Source organism: Alternaria novae-zelandiae (assembly GCF_023758075.1).
Source record: "Alternaria novae-zelandiae strain BMP 2774 chromosome Unknown scaffold_29, whole genome shotgun sequence".
In the NCBI taxonomy this organism is placed as follows: domain Eukaryota; kingdom Fungi; phylum Ascomycota; class Dothideomycetes; order Pleosporales; family Pleosporaceae; genus Alternaria; species Alternaria novae-zelandiae.
Genome location: NW_026056989.1, coordinates 1 through 18,027, shown reverse-complemented (window position 1 = coordinate 18,027; position 18,027 = coordinate 1). Strand labels below are relative to the sequence as shown.

Below are 18,027 nucleotides of genomic sequence, written 5' to 3'. Positions count from 1 at the left end.
ACGTGTGTAAGCTGATCCATACAATTTCGATCGCATAAAGACACTGCCCGAAAACGCATCTGTGATGAACTCATGAAGTTCGAAATCGCCGCGGAAGTCTTCCTTTTCGGGTGCTAGCGCGGCCGAGAAAGCCCCGAGCCCAAGGCTGATTGAACGCCGCGTCACCCCCTCGCCTTCTCCTTCGCAACTTCCAGCACTTCCCTGGCTAAGAAGCTTCGCCCTCAGCGACTCGTTGTGAGCCACCAACCGACACTGCAACTGCTCTGATGTGCTGAATCCAGTCATGCCTTCTCGGACAGACATCAGTCGTCGATGACCTTCGTACCTAGTTGGCTTCAACACGTCAGCGCGAAACCCGACTTCGCCCGCATAGCCATCGCCACACACTTTGGGTGTCGAGATCTTCCTCCGAAGTGGCTGTATCATGATGGGTGTTTGTGCGTGGTACTGTCATCTCCACAATGCCAGTTACCCATGATGTGCCTCATCGAAATCACCACGAAAAGTGCAACTATGCTATGGAGATTAAGGCGAACGCAACGAACTTCGGAGATTATACATCATGAGACGCGAGGTCGTAGCAGTGAACGGCACATGTATACCTAAGTTTATTCCCCGTCTCATCTCTTCAATCGTCACATCCTGTCTTCCTTGTCCTCCAGCCTGCTTATTACGCAGTACAACAATGCCCTATGAACGATGAGCTACATGGCATTTGTGCAACAGGGTACTTGATGTCGCCAACATCTGCATCGTATTTCGCTCCATACACTCAACTGAACTTAGACAGGTGAATCCTCACTAAGATAATGTCTGCATTGACTTGCAAAACAAGCGACAAGCATTGGGGCCAACCTTGAGAAAAGACGAGAGGAGCGACACCAAAACCACATACAAACGACGTTGAACAAGAAGCCACAAAAGAAGCATCCACCAGTGCACCATACCCGACGATGAGCGAGAAACCATACCTTCTCCTACCGACTCCGACGTCCTCCCTTCTCCGTACAGCCAGAGCCCGTCTTTCATGGCTGCAGCATGTTTACGACCCCTCGCGCCTTCGGTCGAACTCGTCAACGCAATGCATAATTGCAGCGACACCCAGCTCGGCGCACGAGAAGATCGCCCTTTCCTTCTTCCAAAGGCGCTCGTCCATCCTTTTCGTCTTTCCAACCTTATGCGAGATGTGGAAATTATGGAAGTACCCGCATATCTGACAAGGCAAGCGGGCCTTGATGTTATTGTTGAAAGCGATACCAGGACTAAGAGATGGAGGAGCCTTTTTGTACGGTGACTTGGTACCTTGCGGAATGTCATGGGCCTTGAAGTTGTTGATGAGGTCTTGTTTGGCGCTCTGCATAGCAGGTAGGTGAGCGAAAGACTTTGCAAGGCCATCCCGGCGTTTTTTTAGCAATGCTTGTTGGCCCTCATGATTCCACCCCATGAACGTGGAGCGGACGGTGACCCAGTGCAGTCCTCGCTTTGGCTCGGCGACCTTAGATGGAAAGATAACATAAGAACAAATGGGAAGGACTCTCCTTCCTAGGCCAAGGTCTTGTAACGTCTCCTTAAACGACCCAACTAGGTTCAGTGTTAGCCAGTGTTCTTCGAAGGGTGCTATGGCGAACTTACGAAATACCTTGAATTGTTCCGGTGTCTCTGGATAAATACCGGGTTCAGCATGTACGTTTTCGGCATGTACAGTTTGAGCAACAAGTTCGAGGGCAATCTCCGAAGGCGATGCTCGCACCTCATGCCAATGAGCCACACTTCGAAGGCGGATCTCTCTTGGTAATAGCTTTCGGAGCGAGTTGATTACCTCCCGTAGCGCTTGCATCGTCGCATTCATTTTCGGCACATCTTTCTTGAACATGGCTTTGGCCCTGAGACTGACAAACCTCGGATGGAGTAGTCCATACGTTTGCCATCGAAGCGCTCTAGTCACGTCGTCAATGTATGGGTACCACTGTCTTCCAACGCTGGAATTCGGGTCGCTTTTGGCCCATTCGGCGTTGAGATGAGTGGTAGATGGCGATAGATCTAGATGGCCCTTCTCTTTTACGAGCGTCCGGATGGCCCTCCCAACTGAAAGAAGCGTATGTGCGTCTCGCGCGAATGTTCCCGCACTGTCTTTTGGATCGTGTGGAATTGAATCGAGGTTGACCCTCGCCGTCCATGATGGCAGATCCCGCACAGCATCAATACCAAGACTTGCTCTGCACTTGCATGGTATGCGGTCATTTGTAGTATTGTTGCCCGGAAAAAATTGATCCAAATGTACTGAGGCGATACGTTCACAAACTGGACATACTGCTCTGCCAGTAGGGTGTATGAAAGGTACAATAGGTTTAGGATGCAGCGAGGACAAAGGGCAATCGGGAGATAGAGCAACGATTGGGGGCGTTGGAAGTGTAGATTTGCATCTGATAGCAGGCAATGAGCGATATGGTCGATAGGGTAGCAGCATTGATGCGCAGTATCTTCGATGGATTGATACAGAATTCAATCTTTGCATGAGCGCCATTGGCAATAAACTTATCGTGAACCGTTCAAGATGCGTATACAACCCAACTCTCTGCTACAGGTACTTTGTTGTGACCCAAATACCTGATACCGCTTGCTACACCTGCCATTGGCTCTTTGATGAGCTCTGGCGAGAAGCAACTTGCGCTGTCGATTTGCGACGTTGGAACTGCGTCGAATCGACATGCTTGCTGCGCGTCTTGTCTGGAAGCATTCCTTGTGCCAGTGCTAGACCCGCTTGCGCTCAGCATGATTGCCCTCGTCAGATCTGAAAGCATTCTTTGGGCCACGATTGGCTCTTCTTGAGTTTGACATGTTGACACACTCGCGTCGGTGGAAGGTATCTTTGTTCGTGTTTCGTTTGGTACCGCTTTGTTTAGCATGTTTGTGAGGTTACTATTGCGAGATTATGTTTGCACTGGAGCTTTCTTTGCCTGGTTCTAAACATTTGTGCATTCATTCAAAAAGATATGCAGACTGGTGTCGACATTGCTCAGTTGTTGTGGAGAAACCCGCAGGTTGTGGCGGCGTTTGTCACCGTCTTGCCACTAGGATAGAGTGCGCAATCATCTAAGTTGTGTGTTGTAGACTCAACAGTCTGGTGAATTTGCTTCCACAATCGTTCGCCGCTTTGACGTAGTCGCACAGGAACCATGTTTGGTGTTGCAGCCGCTATGCATAGCACAATGAATTTCTCCGCTCGGAAGCCTGGGCAGATCAGTTTGTCCAAAATGGTCTACTAGTTGATCAACATCCGTGCGAAATGACTTCACTACCGAGATTTTAACAATAATATCGCGACGTTGATAATTTGGGCGTGACCTTTGCTATCACAGTCAACGCGCTAGACCCTCGCTAGTCTCACCTCTAGCCTATCAAAACCCCTCTTACCCCGGGCACCTGCCTGCCTCTACTAGTGCCTGCGTACCTCATCTACCTGGGTATTAAACCTCAACTTACCACAACAATCTTCGCGCTCATGGCATTCTCCCGTCTTCTTCGGCGTGCAACACCTCTCTCACTCCCCACCCGCCTTCTCAACCATCATCGAATGTCGACGAACAAAAAGGCACGTCCACACCTGCGTACGCTAGGTTTTGGCAGGATGGCTGACACGAACGAGAAAGCGCGTCACGTTGGGGCCCAACAATATGCAGATTTCTCGAGGTGGCGAGCTAGCAACGACAAGCACGCGCTTCCTTTCAAGCAACAAATTTGCGAGTTCTTTAAGGTCGATGTAAGAACTACGGTGTATGCGCTACTTTGAAGAAACTTACTGACTTCTTGTGTCAACACCTCAGATTGAAGATGAACAGAAATTTGGCGACATCTTGGACGAATACATGAAGAGATGGGATGAATATGCGGAACTACGGATGTCTCAGTCGGGCGGAGAGACCGATCTGGATAAAGTGCTTCGCATGAACTTCAACCAGGAGTCGACAGTCACTCGTATGCGGGATGTTGAAATGCAGCTATCCAGCCGACACACCTACGGCATGGGCCGCGACAAGAACGTTCATCTTTATCTAGAGGTTCTTCCAGCCGAGCTCACCGCTCATTACGCCCCTCCAGCTATCAGCGAGATCAATCATTACTCCAACGCGGTCTCCACCCCGTTCATATACGCCAAGCATCATCTGGGAAAGCGACACGGCAGTGACGATGTCGCCCAACCCCCACAGTCTGGAGGATCGTTTGGACCCTTGAAACAAACGAAGTGGATGCGGTTCGAAGCTGACCCGAATGCAGCCGGGAACGCGCAATCCCCAAACCTGTACAAGTCGAAGTTGGTACACATCGGGATCATCAACGCCGAGGAGCACACCAAGGACCGCGGCATCAACACGCAACAAACACCATACGCCGCCGTAGGGCAGGTTGGAGATAACGGTTTCATCAGTGGGATCTACGCCATCCCTCTGGATCTGAAGGACGACGAAGAAGAAAACGAAATGTCGCCGTCGAGGTGGTACGATCTAAACGACCTGTGGAAGCCAGACACGGTTGGTGTCTACTATCTCGGCAAAACGCTCGAAGAGTGCAGGAACAACAAGTGGGAGTTGGTGTCTGACGGCCCGATCGAAGTCATCCACAAACCGGAGGACGAGTAGTGAGTGGACTATCCGGCCTTTGTTGCATGGAGCGTGAAGAAGACGTGCTAACCTCCATCAGAGATGTGGCTATGGTGTCGAGGATGTAGTCTTATGGGACTGGTGTTGCTTGGTCTTCAGTCCTGTCGTGAGGCGATGTCGGAGTCTGGCGAGGTCAAAAGGCTTGATACTTTTTTGTTCTTCTCGCACGACCTATCACTACTAGGCACCACTCCAAGCTGGCTGTACATGTTGCGGTCAGCGTTGTCGAGTTGGTGATGGTGGCTTCAAGCGGTAGCGAGAAGGTGATGACTTTGATGCGCGCGATGGTTTTAGGCATGTAAGCATGGACTCCAGTAATGAACAGCTCACCCAATCTTGTCCGTCGTGCGTTGGTCCTGGGTAGGTGTAGCGAGATGTCCCAGTGCTGCATGCCTTGTCAGCGCCAGTCAAGCTTTGGGTGTTACCTCGGTCTATGGGAAAGGTAGGTGTATCTTCCAGCCAATTGTGATCTCGCTAGTTTGGTCGCTTGAGCTGGTGATGTATCTCCCTGGAAGAGATATTGCCTGATGTGAGACGTATGACTTTTGAAGGCGTGGGTTGTACATTGTCCTTGTGACGTTGTCGGCACTGGTCCAAAGGATAGCCATGTTCAGTAGGATACACTAACGAATGGAAGTCCAACATCCACATGGTTCGTTTTGCTGATGATGCACGCATTGTAAGAGTGACTTCATGCAGGCATCAAGTCACATTGGTAGAGGAGAAGTGTCGATATAGGCAGACGCGGGCTTGCCATCGCGACCAGTCCTCTGCGGAATAGATGGGTATAAGCCATTGCGATACTCAGCTGCTAAGGCGCGCACGTTGAGCGGATATGACGCGCAGTCGTCTCCTGCCCTCACCGAGCGGCGGGCACCTTCATGCCGGAATGGTCTTTCCAGAACGAGGTAGCCGGGCCCAACTAGATCTGTTAATGTTGTCATCGCGTCGCGCCTATACTGATGAGCTGTATTTGAGTTGGAAGATCTTGCGTAAGGGAAGAAGATGCGCGTGTTGATGAATGTTACGAGTTTTGACGCGGCTGGCGATCCCAACACGGAGCTATCGCGACATGACCACTCCCGCGGCGCTCTCTTGAGCGCTATTGGCGGAGGCGCGAGTCAGCCCGGGAACTTCACAACCCATCACCTACGGGGCCTGACTTTTCCCACAGCCGCCATGCCTTCTCAATCAACGATTTCGGACCAGAATGAGCTTTTTTGTAGAAGTGATGTAGCACCCTCTACATCTCTGATCAAGATATTGGCATGAATCTTGTCCGGTGTCTGGCGATAGGAGAAGCACCACGTCGCATGTATGAGTTTTTGCACTTGTGCCGGCGATGCATGGAGTGCGGCACATCGCGATGGTGTAAAGACCGTGTTCACAAAGCTTGGACTTGTTCGTGTTAAGACGGAATCAGCCTGATGAGCGGTAGCAAGACTGCACCACGTGTGGCGTGCTGCCGCGCTCCTTCCCTCCAACCTTCAACACACCAGGCGGGCAATGAACTTCTCACTGCCACCATTAAGTTTACCCGGGCAGAACGACATCCTTGATTTTTTAGAAGCCTTCCTCCCTTGGAATTCAGCCGGAAGTATACTTGAAGTTGACGCATACATCCCGTCCCGGAACCGATAACTCACGTGTAGAAAGGCAGACATGACACGAACCGACCACGAAGTATTGGATTAAGATAATGCTATGATGAGTACTTCTACTACTATCTGTTGCCTATATCTGACTCAGGAAGTTTCAACCTCGTCATCAAGGACAAGAACGGGTCATCACATCGCAGATGCACCACGGCGAAGATGAATGATTGACAGATAATGTCAAGCAAGGTTGTCATTAACTTATTAGATATACATAGATATGGATGGGTATCATCGTGGTAGTCATTATTCGTGTCTTCGTCTTCCGTCCGTCTTCTAGTATGATCCAATCTGCTCACCGGGCGGGGCCTCGATATCGATACGACCATGAGCCTGCGTCTCAGGAAGCCTGAGACTGGAAAGTCCAAGAACATCAGGCATGGCAAGGTCGGGAATGCCAGGATAGCCGGCGAGTCTGCGCTGCGTAACCCCCCACCTTGAATCTGTCCTTTCCGATCCCGAGTCCATCCTTCCTCCTAACATGATCAAAGACGTTGTAACGCGGCCCTGCGCTCCTCTTAGCTTTCTTCTTTTCTTTGCCCTTGCCCTTCTTCTGTTTGTCTTGACCCTCTCTCTCCCAACCACATGTCGTCATCGTCTTGCACTGCCCTCTTCATCACGTTCTGCTTCTCTTTATCCTTTGAATTTCTCCTTCTTCTTTGCCGGCACAGCTGGCGTGGCTGGAAGTGCCGGGGCGCGGGCGGCGTTGATGGTAAAAAGACCGGGCTCGGGGGAGGCCTCGGGTGCAGTATCGACGTCCATCTCCTCATGCTCAGGCTGCGCATGGCTAGCCTCATACTCCGCGATCGAGACATCCCCTATCACGCTCGCATTCCGCCAGGTCGGCAGCCACTTATTGCCGTTCTCGTCTAGCCCAGCCCATCGCACACGATACTCCGGTTCGTCGGAGTTCTCTGGGCATCTTCTGTGTGTGAGGCAGTCGACTTCGTAGGTTTCTTTGGTGTGACCCGCCGGGATTCGAAGCTTCGCGCGAGTGCGAGAAGTGCGCGGCTCATAGAAGTTTATGCCACGAGCGGCTGAGTGGTGGGACAAGCGGCGCGTGTGCGCGGTGGAGTTGTCACCTACACGACGTTAGTACGACGATCAGGTACAACGCGGATGGCGGTAGCGGGTCAGAGCAAGGGTCCTACCGTCGCGTGTCATGGTGGCGGGGTAGCGTGGGCGCTACGTTGCTGGTGTGGCCGAGAGAGATCGCGGTTGGGCCGGAGATTTGCCTGTGTGCGCTAGCCGAGCCTACGTCAGATGGTGAGGATGCGCAGCACTTTCTTCCAACGACGAGACCGGCAAACGCGAAAGCAGCATGTATTTTATCGCAGCAGGCATGAGAATGACGACCCATGTACAGATTCCCACCTTCATCCAGAACGGAAAAGACTGACGTCGTTTCTGATTGGGTCCTTGTCTGTGCAGAGGTCTTGGTGAGCTGCGGCGGTTTTGGCCCAAAGTCTCATGGCTGCGCACACGTCTCTACAGCCGCAAAGCGATCCGATCTCCGCCATACCCCGGATCCTTTGTCGCATTGCCCATCTCGAAGTACATGGCCTTTTGCAATGCTGATGTCTACCCGTCGTGGTTGTGGTGTCGTATGGCACTGTTTTGCAGCTCGCCAGCAAGCCCCACGCGCAACGCATCATGTCTCGCCCGGCGACGCCACCATGTTCAGGTCGTCCGAGATGAGATATCGCACCCGCTAGATCTTCGTGATAGAAGCTCGGTATCATGATGAAGGTACCACATACTCGTCTGCAGTGGTGTTCGTCGATGAAATCTGTCCAGCCCGTCCGTCGTCCACAAAGATGCTCGAGAGGCTGAGAACGTGTAAGGGATGCATAAACAGAGACGTTGACTCCAGCTTACGTTCCATTTGGCCTTTCCTTAGCTCGTATTGTCACTTCGGATTTGTGTCGCTGCGAGGCAAATGTGAGACACTGATTCAACGTCCTTACTCTCAGTTGCGTGCTCAAGTAAATGCTCACATCGCATCTGATGTATCGCTTCCTCTATTGGCTAACGGTCCACCGGCATCGAGAGCACTACCAATATTCTCATTGTCTACTCATGTCGAGGCAATTTATGCCATCCACAGCGCACTGCGAGCGAAGCCAAAGACCACGAATCATTGCTTCACGCCTCATCAAGGTTTTAACCAGATTGTAGAGCGAAGGCCGTTCCAGACGGCATGATAAATATCGCGTGTTTCCTCCCTGTCATGATCGTGAGATATCCTACGCAATCCCCAGAACGTTACCTCTACCCACCGGACCAGAACCGTTGCAAGGTTTCCATATCGCTAGACATCAGTCGGACCTGCCCTGTGACCCATACATAAGTCCGTCATACCCAACCACATACCCTTCTTCCATGTGCTTCTCCGCTGACTCAAAAAGACCAGGCGCAATGGACAACCGTCGTTCTCCTCTACCTATCTGGCTCGATGTCGTGTTGTTCATAAACCTCACCACTGTCATTGTCTGTGCTTCCAAGATCTTCCTTCGCAGTCTCGGCTACTTGGACGCCAACTATGTCTCGAGGTCGGACACAGATGCTCGCGTGTTGTTTCTGGGCGGGTTCGTCATGATCCTGATTGCCATCATGATCATGAGGAGGGCACACGCCGTCATCAGAGACATGGAGAAGCTCAAGTCTAGCATGTTGCTAGCCCGTCGTGAGCTGGCTGTCGCCGAGCGTGATCGTCGAGAGTCGCGAAGGGAGGAAGAGGACGAGGAATTCGAGCTCATATTATCGGACGCTACTACCGATACGATACAGGCAAACCTGAACGCACTCCGAGCCTATGCCGACGCCAATAACGACATCATGGCGATTCTGGACAGAATGCATGGTCGCAAGGACCCCGATATGGCTTCCATCAGGAGTGTGCTCGAGGTTAGAAACACCATCGAAGAGCTGAGGAAGAAAAGTGGCGATGAGTTCGAGTTGTACATTGATCGCTTGGACATCATCCGCTCGGCTTTCAGGCAACGAGACACCTAGGATACGTACCATGTTCTTCTGCCCGGACTTTGTTGGCGATGTTGGCGAGGAGGAGGTTACGTTTCCTCTATACATGTATCACTGTCCAAGATCTTACTAGCTACTGCGAAGGAACTTAGCTAGCACATCAGAGATTCTGCCAGCGTCTTGTCAGTTCTCCTTCCGGAATGAATGAATGTCTCCTGTTTTGCGATTTGTCATAGATAAGATTCAGCTATAGCTAGTGTACTGTTTTCTCCATACTGGGCTTGTCTTCACCCGAAGTTGTTGCGGAAAGAATGGGAGTAAGCCAACGAACATGTTTTCATTGCGATGCATCGTCTTCTCTGCCAAGGGTGATACACGAGACCCTCATCCCTCATGGGAAATGGAAAGTCCAATGGTCTTCAACCTCACTCCCAACCTGGATCTGTAGTCTAAGAAGCGCATGTGAATGCAAGTACATTAAGACTACCGACATGTCGATCGGTCGAGCAATGCGGGAAATACAAGCCAAGGCTGGTACAACGGGCGGCTTGGGTCGCTACCATTTGACAATGAGGCATCATGTCGGCCTCCCTTTCAACTTGACATTGACATTGTTGCCTGCTGAGGCGCGGCACCGGTATTGTAATCTTGGGATAGGTACGGAATACAGGCCACATCTGAGCGCGTCGAGGGGCCATCGGGCTCTACGCATTCCTCTCCGCCTCTCCTCGTTACCCGACGCAACCCACGATCTAGCTCATAGGCTCATCACCTCAGCGGGGTCAACACCATGCAACCGGGTGTATGTATGTGACGTCCTCGTGTATCACCAACCCGCCGGCATAGCAAAGAGCGGCTTCGCTTATTCGGACGTCGTCGAGGGGACAGAGTCTGAGGAGGGCCATCGTGGGCGCATTGCGGGCTGGAATAGATGCTGCAGATAGTCGCATGGCTGGCCGGAATCGACTGGGAGGAGGCTCGGATGGAGATTGGAGGCGAGCGATGTGCAGAGGACGGGAGCAGCAGCCTCGACCGCCAAAGCGTAGCGCAGTGAAACCGCCAAGATCTTCGAGCGCGGAGATACATGACGATGCGCTGTGTTCTACATCTCATCTGATGGCATTGGCCTTGCCCAGCACTGCTCCGATATCTTGGCATCTTGTGGTGTCGGGTCAAGCTCCTGCGACGAGCAATCGAGAAAGACTGGTCTGATGATGCAACGCCCGTAGCCGTATTTTCTCCTTCTCGCTCGGTCGGCTTGTCTGATCTCCTACGCAGGGAAGGGGTGTTGATGCGGGGTGGAATCGAAGACTGGTGCGTGTGCGTATGCGGTAAAGGGTATGTTGACGGAAGATGAAAGGCAGTCGCAGCCTGGTAAGCTTCTGAAAAACTGAAGTCAGTATGAAGCCAATCCAGATGAATAGAGCCTGGGCAGTTTGTACCGTTGTTAGGCGGCGATGAATAGGGATCGCAGCACGAGCTCTCGGATCGCAATGCCATCCCCGTGAAGACTAATGCGCCTTCATACGAGCCTCAGTACCTTCGATGCCATATCTCCTATATGGACACGGTTAGAGGTTATGGCGTGGTTGGCATTGCTGAGTGTCGTGGTTTGGCGTTGCGATCCGCGCCGTACATGGCTGGTGACTTCGCATCACCAATGGCGCATCGCAATGTTACGAGGCGAGAGGGACGCTGTAATGGTGGTGTAGAGCGTAAGTTCAGTCTGGGGGGACGCGTACCGGATGCGCATACGGGCCCACTCGATGTCCGCACTCGAGGGCGCGGTGGGCTGCAATCCTGCCCGGGTGGAAGCTGACTAGTCGGCACGTGGTGACGACAGCTTGGCAGGGTCCAGCCTGCCCGCACTCGAGGCTCAGCGCGTGCTTCCGCATCTCTCCATACGCCCTGCTCCGTCAGCACATACAAGAACACCTGATCTGCCAATGGCGGCGCTGTTGCCTACTAACAAGAGGCATCGCATCCGTGTTGGGCGCGGGCAAGGCAGCTGACTTCCGCGCTAGAGAGTTCGCGCTGAACTTCAACGAAGGGCAACAACACTATACCAAGCACGACTCTTCGTCTCAAACCTTGGAAGGGGATAGGAATGCAGCTGAATCGATGTTCCTCCATTTTTTTGCCCGGATAAAATCGACAGGTCAGCCACTACGATGGAGAAGTAAACGGCACGGGAGACGATGGACTCATCGATTTCAATTCACATGTGCGGGTACGAAGTCAAAAAAAGTCAAATCACATTGTGGCATCCATTGGTTGAGAAAGAGTTAGATACTGGTCCATGTATCACCCCAAACCGTACGAAGGAAAGACGAAAGTCCAGAGCCCAGCATGCCATCCCAATTCCAACGCCAGCCGTAGTCCACCACCTACAGGTCTTTGATGATGCTCTTCATGAACCACATCATGACAATGAGCGAGAAGAACATGAGAAGCAGGGCCTGTCCGATCGCCACGGCAGCCATGACCATTGCGACAATCGTGGCGAGACCCTGACTGATAACCACGCTGCAGAACATGGTGATAACAACCTTGGCTTTAGCTTTCGCTAGAGCCACGTCCACCTCTTTGTCAATACATCCGATTCGCTTAGAGGGGACTGGCGCCTCTGCATAGTCGTGCTGGCAGGCGGCTGAGAGTTTAGATGTAAGCAAACGTATGCAAAAGTGCAGGTATATCGTACCTTCCACCGGCGCTATCTTCGGGGCGTCGACCGCAGAAGGCGCGTTCTCACATTCCTTCTCACGCTGGTTCGACGATGGGTGCTTTGCCTTGCCCGCGAGCAGTAGATCGTCGTATGGGTCTCCCTCAGTCTCTGGCCCAACATCAGTTTCGCCATCACGCACGACTGTCGCACCGGAATCGTCACTTACCATCGCTGGAAGCATGCATGGTGAAGAGCGTGCTGATACGTTCAGCAAGCGGGCTGTCGAACAGCCGGTCAGGATCGCCAAGTTTGAAGAGAGGTTGCAGCTCATAAACCTCCTCGTGGCGTGAATTATTGACGCTGCCGACGCCCGACATGACGGTCAGTTGGTAGAATGTCTTCGATCTGGGACAGTGGGTGCGTGGTAATGGGCAAACAAGGTGAATGCTATATCTTGAGGAGAGTACAGCCGTGGACAGATTTCTGATGTCGTGCTTGAAGGGTGTGGAGGGGAGCTGACTTCTTATCCAGACCGCGTTGCACGTTCGATACTCTTTCAAACCAAACCAGCGATCATGCTTAGAGACACCCATATTTTGGGTAATGTATGGCCACGCTCAGTGCTGTCCGTGTTCTGGAACTTCTTCAATCGACCTTTGGCCCAATCTGCTAGCCGAGACATGAAGGATTCGCTCCCGTCTCTATCATAAGAAGCAGAGCGTCCAGGTACCGGACATCAGCACCATCGCTGGTATCATCGAAGCTGCGCATACTCAGATCGACTCTCATCCAGCAGGCTGCATTATTATTGTCGCTTCGCTCATTGTTCGCAAAGACCAGAGTGCGATGCGGCGACCATTGGTGCTCGCGCGAGTTGTGCCGTTTCGGGCTCATGCGGCACAGACACAACGAAGCTACACAAGACGCCACTGGCCACGCCGGTTTCATTTCGTGCGAAACCGGGTACCAGATCCTTCCCGTAATCGATTTTCTTGGGGGCGCTGTCAAGACCGAAACAAGCAACGCACCCACGTGCGCGGAGATAAAGTTCCTCGCGATGATACACATCCGGACTAGAAAAAGCCAGTGGTGGGTGATCCCTGCGTACTTCCTTCCGCGAGATCTGCTATTGTCTGCAATACATTATCCATGGCTATAGACGTATTGAAGCTTGGATGTACTGGTTCCGCTCACGAATAGACTTGTATCTAGCCATGTAATCATGATGACTTGTCGCAACACCCCGGACGGACGTCTGCGCACAGTGATTATTACTCGAACCCTCACTGCAATGCTGGCCATGACGGCTTCTCTAATCAACACTATTCTCGTCGCTGTCTTGACAAATAGAGAACGCACAAGCGTATCGTCCCCAGAAGCGGTCGCGACGCTATTCTTCACGATGGGGTTTGAAATATGCCGTAACAGAGGCAGACAAGGCTAGAGAGAATTTGAGCGTTCGTGACTTGAGTGAGACGTTGCTACACGGGCAGTAAAGAGTGAGCATAGCTTGACTGAAGAATCGTCCGCGACGATGCCGGGGATTAGAAAGAATTCCCGACGCCTAGAAGAAGTCGTTCCATTGATCTGGTCGATATGAGGGACGTATCAGCTCGTCGTGGTGTACCTGCGCGTTCGGCTGCGGGTGGGTTGAGTGTCTCTGATTTTCATGCGCAGGAGACGCTAGCAGAAGTTCCCCAAAAGAGGAGATGATCATGTTCATGAGACCGAGCAGTTTTCAAATGAGGCAAGTATTACTCAGATTTAAGTTCCTATCCGTCAGCACTAAGCCTAAGCTGATCACCTAACCGTGGAGAAGGAGAAGACCTCGATCTGTCAAGTACATTTGTCGTAGTGCTACTGGAGACGCAGCTTGACATATACACCCCTTTTGCTGTCGTTCCTCACGGTCTCTGTACTACCCATCTCACTCAGAATCCATGTCCTCATCTTCATCCTCAAGCTTGACAACTACCTAGGTAGTCACCCCGGTGCCCGCACGATACAGCCGCATCGACTGCTCAGGGAGCACAAGCTGCTAGCAACATCGCTGCCCCGCCCCACATCGACGTCATCTTCACATCGTCCATGAGTGGCTTGGGCACATCAAGCTACGACTACGTCCACGATGACCTGAGAAGGCATTGGCGGAGCCGAATAGGATGACCTGGCGGCGGACATGGATGCGACATACGTGATGGTTGGCAGAACCACGGAATGGCAGGCCTGCGTTGTGAGGCGTGTTGATGGCTGAGGGCTGCGACGGACAGGGATGCGACGGTATTCATGGTGGAATGCACGGTCGACTTGGGTCGGGACCTGATCGAGTTGGTGCACCGCCCATGGCCGTGATGCCAAAGTGCGACGGCAAGGGCTCCATCACATCCTTGATAACGACGTTTGGCAAATCCACGTATATTGCGTCGATTGAGGTTGCCACAACCGCCCAGTCTTCCATGCACCATGATATGGCGATACCCTCCAAACGCCACTTGTATATGTTCTTGTTCGAAGAGGGAGCCACAAGATGACCGTATAAGAAGTGGGAGTGCTGGGCAGCGACTGCGGATCAGGCACGATCGTACTTATAGCTCATCGATGAGAGCGTCCGGCAATGACGTTCGAAGACATGCTCGTGATTCAGTCTTTTTCGCCTCATGGAGAGGGAGAATTGGCTGAGGGGGAGCAGTCTGGCTGCAATAAAGTGGGAGCGTCAAGTTGTCGTCGCTTGAGCAGCGCTGAGGCGGGCGGGATGTAAGTGGAGTGTAGTTTCGGCATGGGCGTTCATGTGTACCTAGGTAGCGAAGGCGGCTAGTGGGCGGTCGTGAGGTCGAATGCGACATCGGCGATATGTTGGCAACATGTTGGCAACGCTCGTCGTCACTGCCTTGCCAAAGACAAGCGGCATGTCCTAAGGTGTTGTGTCAGTCGCGACAGAAGTAGCTTTGGGGATAGGGCGGTGAGCATGTACTCTTGGACATCAGGAATATTGCGATGTCGCTCGCATTATATAGCCATGTAATGCGTATAGGGTCGAGCGACTGCGCAGTGGCTGTCTCTTCGGCGGGTGTGGATGTATCGTAAGGCTGGCGGGGGCTGCTTGAGGCGCGACGCGCTCCAGGGTTGGCGCGCGCGGGGCCTTGGTGGCTACGTCAAACGGGTGGGCAGGCGTACATAGCAGAAGGACTGCCCGAGCTCTGGCTGCGGTAAGGGCGAAGGCAAGTCATCATGGGGTAGGCGATTGTGATGTCGACGAGAGATACCCTAAGGACAGCGACGTGGGAGTACAAGTAGGGGTGGGTGGTTGGGCGCGTCGCGGTGCTGGCAGTTGCGTTCCGGTTGAAGGTCGGGTGCCGTCCAGGTCAGCTGAGCATGTCGTCTCGACGCAGTTTAGACGCGTAGAAAAGGCCTAGGGCATAAGGGCTGTATAAGTTGGAGTGCAACGTTGTCGTTGAATCAAGCCGCGCCGGACGCCCGAAGCCTGCCAAGGGTGCCAGCGCCCCAACCTTTTGCGCCAGTTCCCCCGCTCCCGATATCACCGCAAGGAAGCCTCCCCAACGACCATCCGACCTCTCGACCCCGGCTAGCGGACACGGCCGCAGACTTTCGCACCCGCTACCCGTGGTGGATCGACTGTAAAATGTGATGCCATGTCGACTTTGTGGTCGCAACAACCTCCTGGCGGTATTCACCAGAGCTTAGGCAAGTTGGTGAAGAAAGAGGAACAAGAGTGGGGGAAGGGGCTAAGGATGTGGTGCTGGGTTTTAGTACGCCGCTTGGTATGAGCTATTTGAAGTACTTTTCCCGGGCATTGAAGGTCTTGAGTTGCCGTCAAGACCAACTTCAGCCTGCCGTCTCTTCTCTCCATTCACATCCACCAGCACGTCGAGGTCGAGGCTCTCCTCCCCGCGACCAATCGATCATTGATCGCGCTGTCAACGGCGCCGACTTTCACTCAGGCCGACCTTCGTGCTTGTCTTAATTCTTCTGCAGTGTTGATGTCCGCCAGGATGGCCAGATCAGTCAAGTGCTTTCTCATGCTTCGCAGTCTATATTCCATGGCTGTCGGCCCTCTACTAATGTTTGCATTTACTCCACAATGACGGAGGCGCAAACGTAGACGAGGCGCTTTATCTTTGGGGATTACCAGACCATGAATGCTAGAAGGTGCCTGGCTGTCGACATTTGGAAGACTTCGCTTTGGGGCTTGCCGAATGTAGAGATCTACGAAGTGCCATGGCTCTGGGCTAGCTCGTGGGAACCTCAGCAATCTTGTGTTGTCGATATGATATGAGCTGATTGCACCACAAAACCGCAGCCGCACTATCGTGTCCCATGACTAGGACGCACGTATACTCGGAGTGACTAACGGCCTCCTTGCTGTTAGCCCATGTGGATGTAACGCATGATAACTCAGTCGAAGAATTTTTGAAAGATTTGTTGGACTACTTTTGGTGAACTAACTACCCTAATCTGTCTAGAACTTTTGGAGAATTCGTGCTCCACGTGCTTCACCACGATGTCCACTTAAAACCGCACGAATCCTCGCCCATTCTTCACTGGCTGATGCTTCTCGGCCGTCTTCACCAGCCTGAATACATAATAATAGCATACCCGAGTCCATGGACTGTTAATCACATGCCGGTTGGGACTGCACACTGTTCATCTCACCTTAAGGTGGTGCTCGGTTCTGGTATCAGACGTCTCTGTATTTTGACCAATCATCGAACAGATGATCGGGGGGATGTAAAGGCGCTTCATTTGCACCACCCAGCCCCGTGCCATCAAGCCATTCGTGGATGACTTCGAGGCTCTTCTTCATCTTCTCTTCTCTGCTGTCAAGGCCACTCTCGCGGATCATCTGGGCGATATCACAGCTTGGTTTAGCGGTGTTGATTCGACCCTGGTCGCCACGAGTCGAGCGGCGGTGGCGGGATTGGCGTATACCTTTCGAGTCTTGGTTTCCTTGACGAGGCCCTTGCCTCATAATGCCAGTTTGCATGGCTGGCCCAGTACCTGGGAGTCATACGCTGGCTTCATTCCCGGCGGTCCGATTCTGTGAAGTGTGCTGATGATTTGCTGGGCGCCTGGTGCTTGTCCCTGGTCGAAGCGCACTTCTTGCAAACGAGCCGACAACGTATGCTCTTGCAGTTGCTTCAGTTGACATCACGACACGATCAAAGACGTTTGACTGATACCGTCTGATGGGTGTGCTTTCGAATGGCTGAGGTCATGTATGGTTCGCATCTTACCCTTGTAGTTTGGAGAGTGTGCCGCGTGCGTCCCGACTCGCATGGTCGGCTTGGACGCTTCATGTTTTCATGTGATCATCACCCATTATTCCCGCTTTGCCACGCCGCGACGAGTATAGACGGTGGAGATGGGGAAACTTGGGCAATTGCAAAAGCTGAATGCACACGTTAGCCACCCAGATCGGGTGAGGTGAACGCGTCCCTACGTTTCGCGTGGTTACGCACCTGCCGAAAGCAAAGTCGAGGTGAGTGACGGTCGCTGGAGATATCCGCTACAATAGAACGAGCTTGTGTGAATTGATCAATGACTGGAGGCAACATACCCTCAGTAGTTGACAAAGCCTTAGGGTGATAGCGAGGTGGCATTTCTCGCCAAAGGTGTGGTTGATCAAGACCAGATGGTTGTGACACGGACACTACAGGCGTGGGAACGTGATGCGATGAGACGGTAGAGGTTGGAGGTAAGATGAATACTTCGATACATTCATGGGAGGTGAATCACGCACGTGGGAGACCGCCTCTAGGGTCGATAAACGAGGATGGTGAGAGGAACGACGTTAGTATCTGCGGGCAGTAGAATCCCCTGTTGCACGATCCGCTGCGCTTTTTGTTGTACACATTGGTCTCGCTCCTAGTAAACATGCGCATGCGGCACGTCAACTTGGTCGACAAAACTCAGAGTTTGAAACTCTCTATTTGACTGCTTTTGGTACGTGAGATAAGGTAAAGTGACTTATGTACTACTATTGAAGCTCCTATAGGTTTCAGCCATTGCACAATTTGCATCTCGTGCTTAACGGGGGGGGGGGGGGGGG

At 52.6% G+C, this 18,027-nt stretch overlaps 4 protein-coding genes across 4 annotated transcripts; 2 read left to right on the top strand and 2 right to left on the bottom strand.

Annotated features, from left to right (window-relative positions):
* Positions 1–3,574: 3,574 nt before the first annotated feature.
* On the top strand, positions 3,575–4,637 carry J4E88_010116 (uncharacterized protein; the record flags this gene model as incomplete). Its single annotated transcript, XM_049403711.1, has 2 exons — positions 3,575–3,760; positions 3,825–4,637. 2 exons carry the CDS (start codon positions 3,575–3,577, stop codon positions 4,635–4,637), a joined length of 999 nt encoding a protein of 332 aa, XP_049250491.1.
* Positions 4,638–6,946: 2,309 nt separating this feature from the next.
* J4E88_010115 (uncharacterized protein) lies at positions 6,947–7,477 on the bottom strand (the record flags this gene model as incomplete). Its single annotated transcript, XM_049403710.1, has 2 exons — positions 6,947–7,395; positions 7,465–7,477. 2 exons carry the CDS (start codon positions 7,475–7,477, stop codon positions 6,947–6,949), a joined length of 462 nt encoding a protein of 153 aa, XP_049250490.1.
* A 1,218-nt stretch (positions 7,478–8,695) lies between these two features.
* On the top strand, positions 8,696–9,328 carry J4E88_010114 (uncharacterized protein; the record flags this gene model as incomplete). Its single annotated transcript, XM_049403709.1, has 1 exon — positions 8,696–9,328. One exon carries the CDS (start codon positions 8,696–8,698, stop codon positions 9,326–9,328), a length of 633 nt encoding a protein of 210 aa, XP_049250489.1.
* A 2,354-nt stretch (positions 9,329–11,682) lies between these two features.
* On the bottom strand, positions 11,683–12,337 carry J4E88_010113 (uncharacterized protein; the record flags this gene model as incomplete). Its single annotated transcript, XM_049403708.1, has 4 exons — positions 11,683–11,945; positions 11,997–12,161; positions 12,187–12,295; positions 12,329–12,337. 4 exons carry the CDS (start codon positions 12,335–12,337, stop codon positions 11,683–11,685), a joined length of 546 nt encoding a protein of 181 aa, XP_049250488.1.
* Between the last annotated feature and the right edge of the window lie 5,690 nt (positions 12,338–18,027).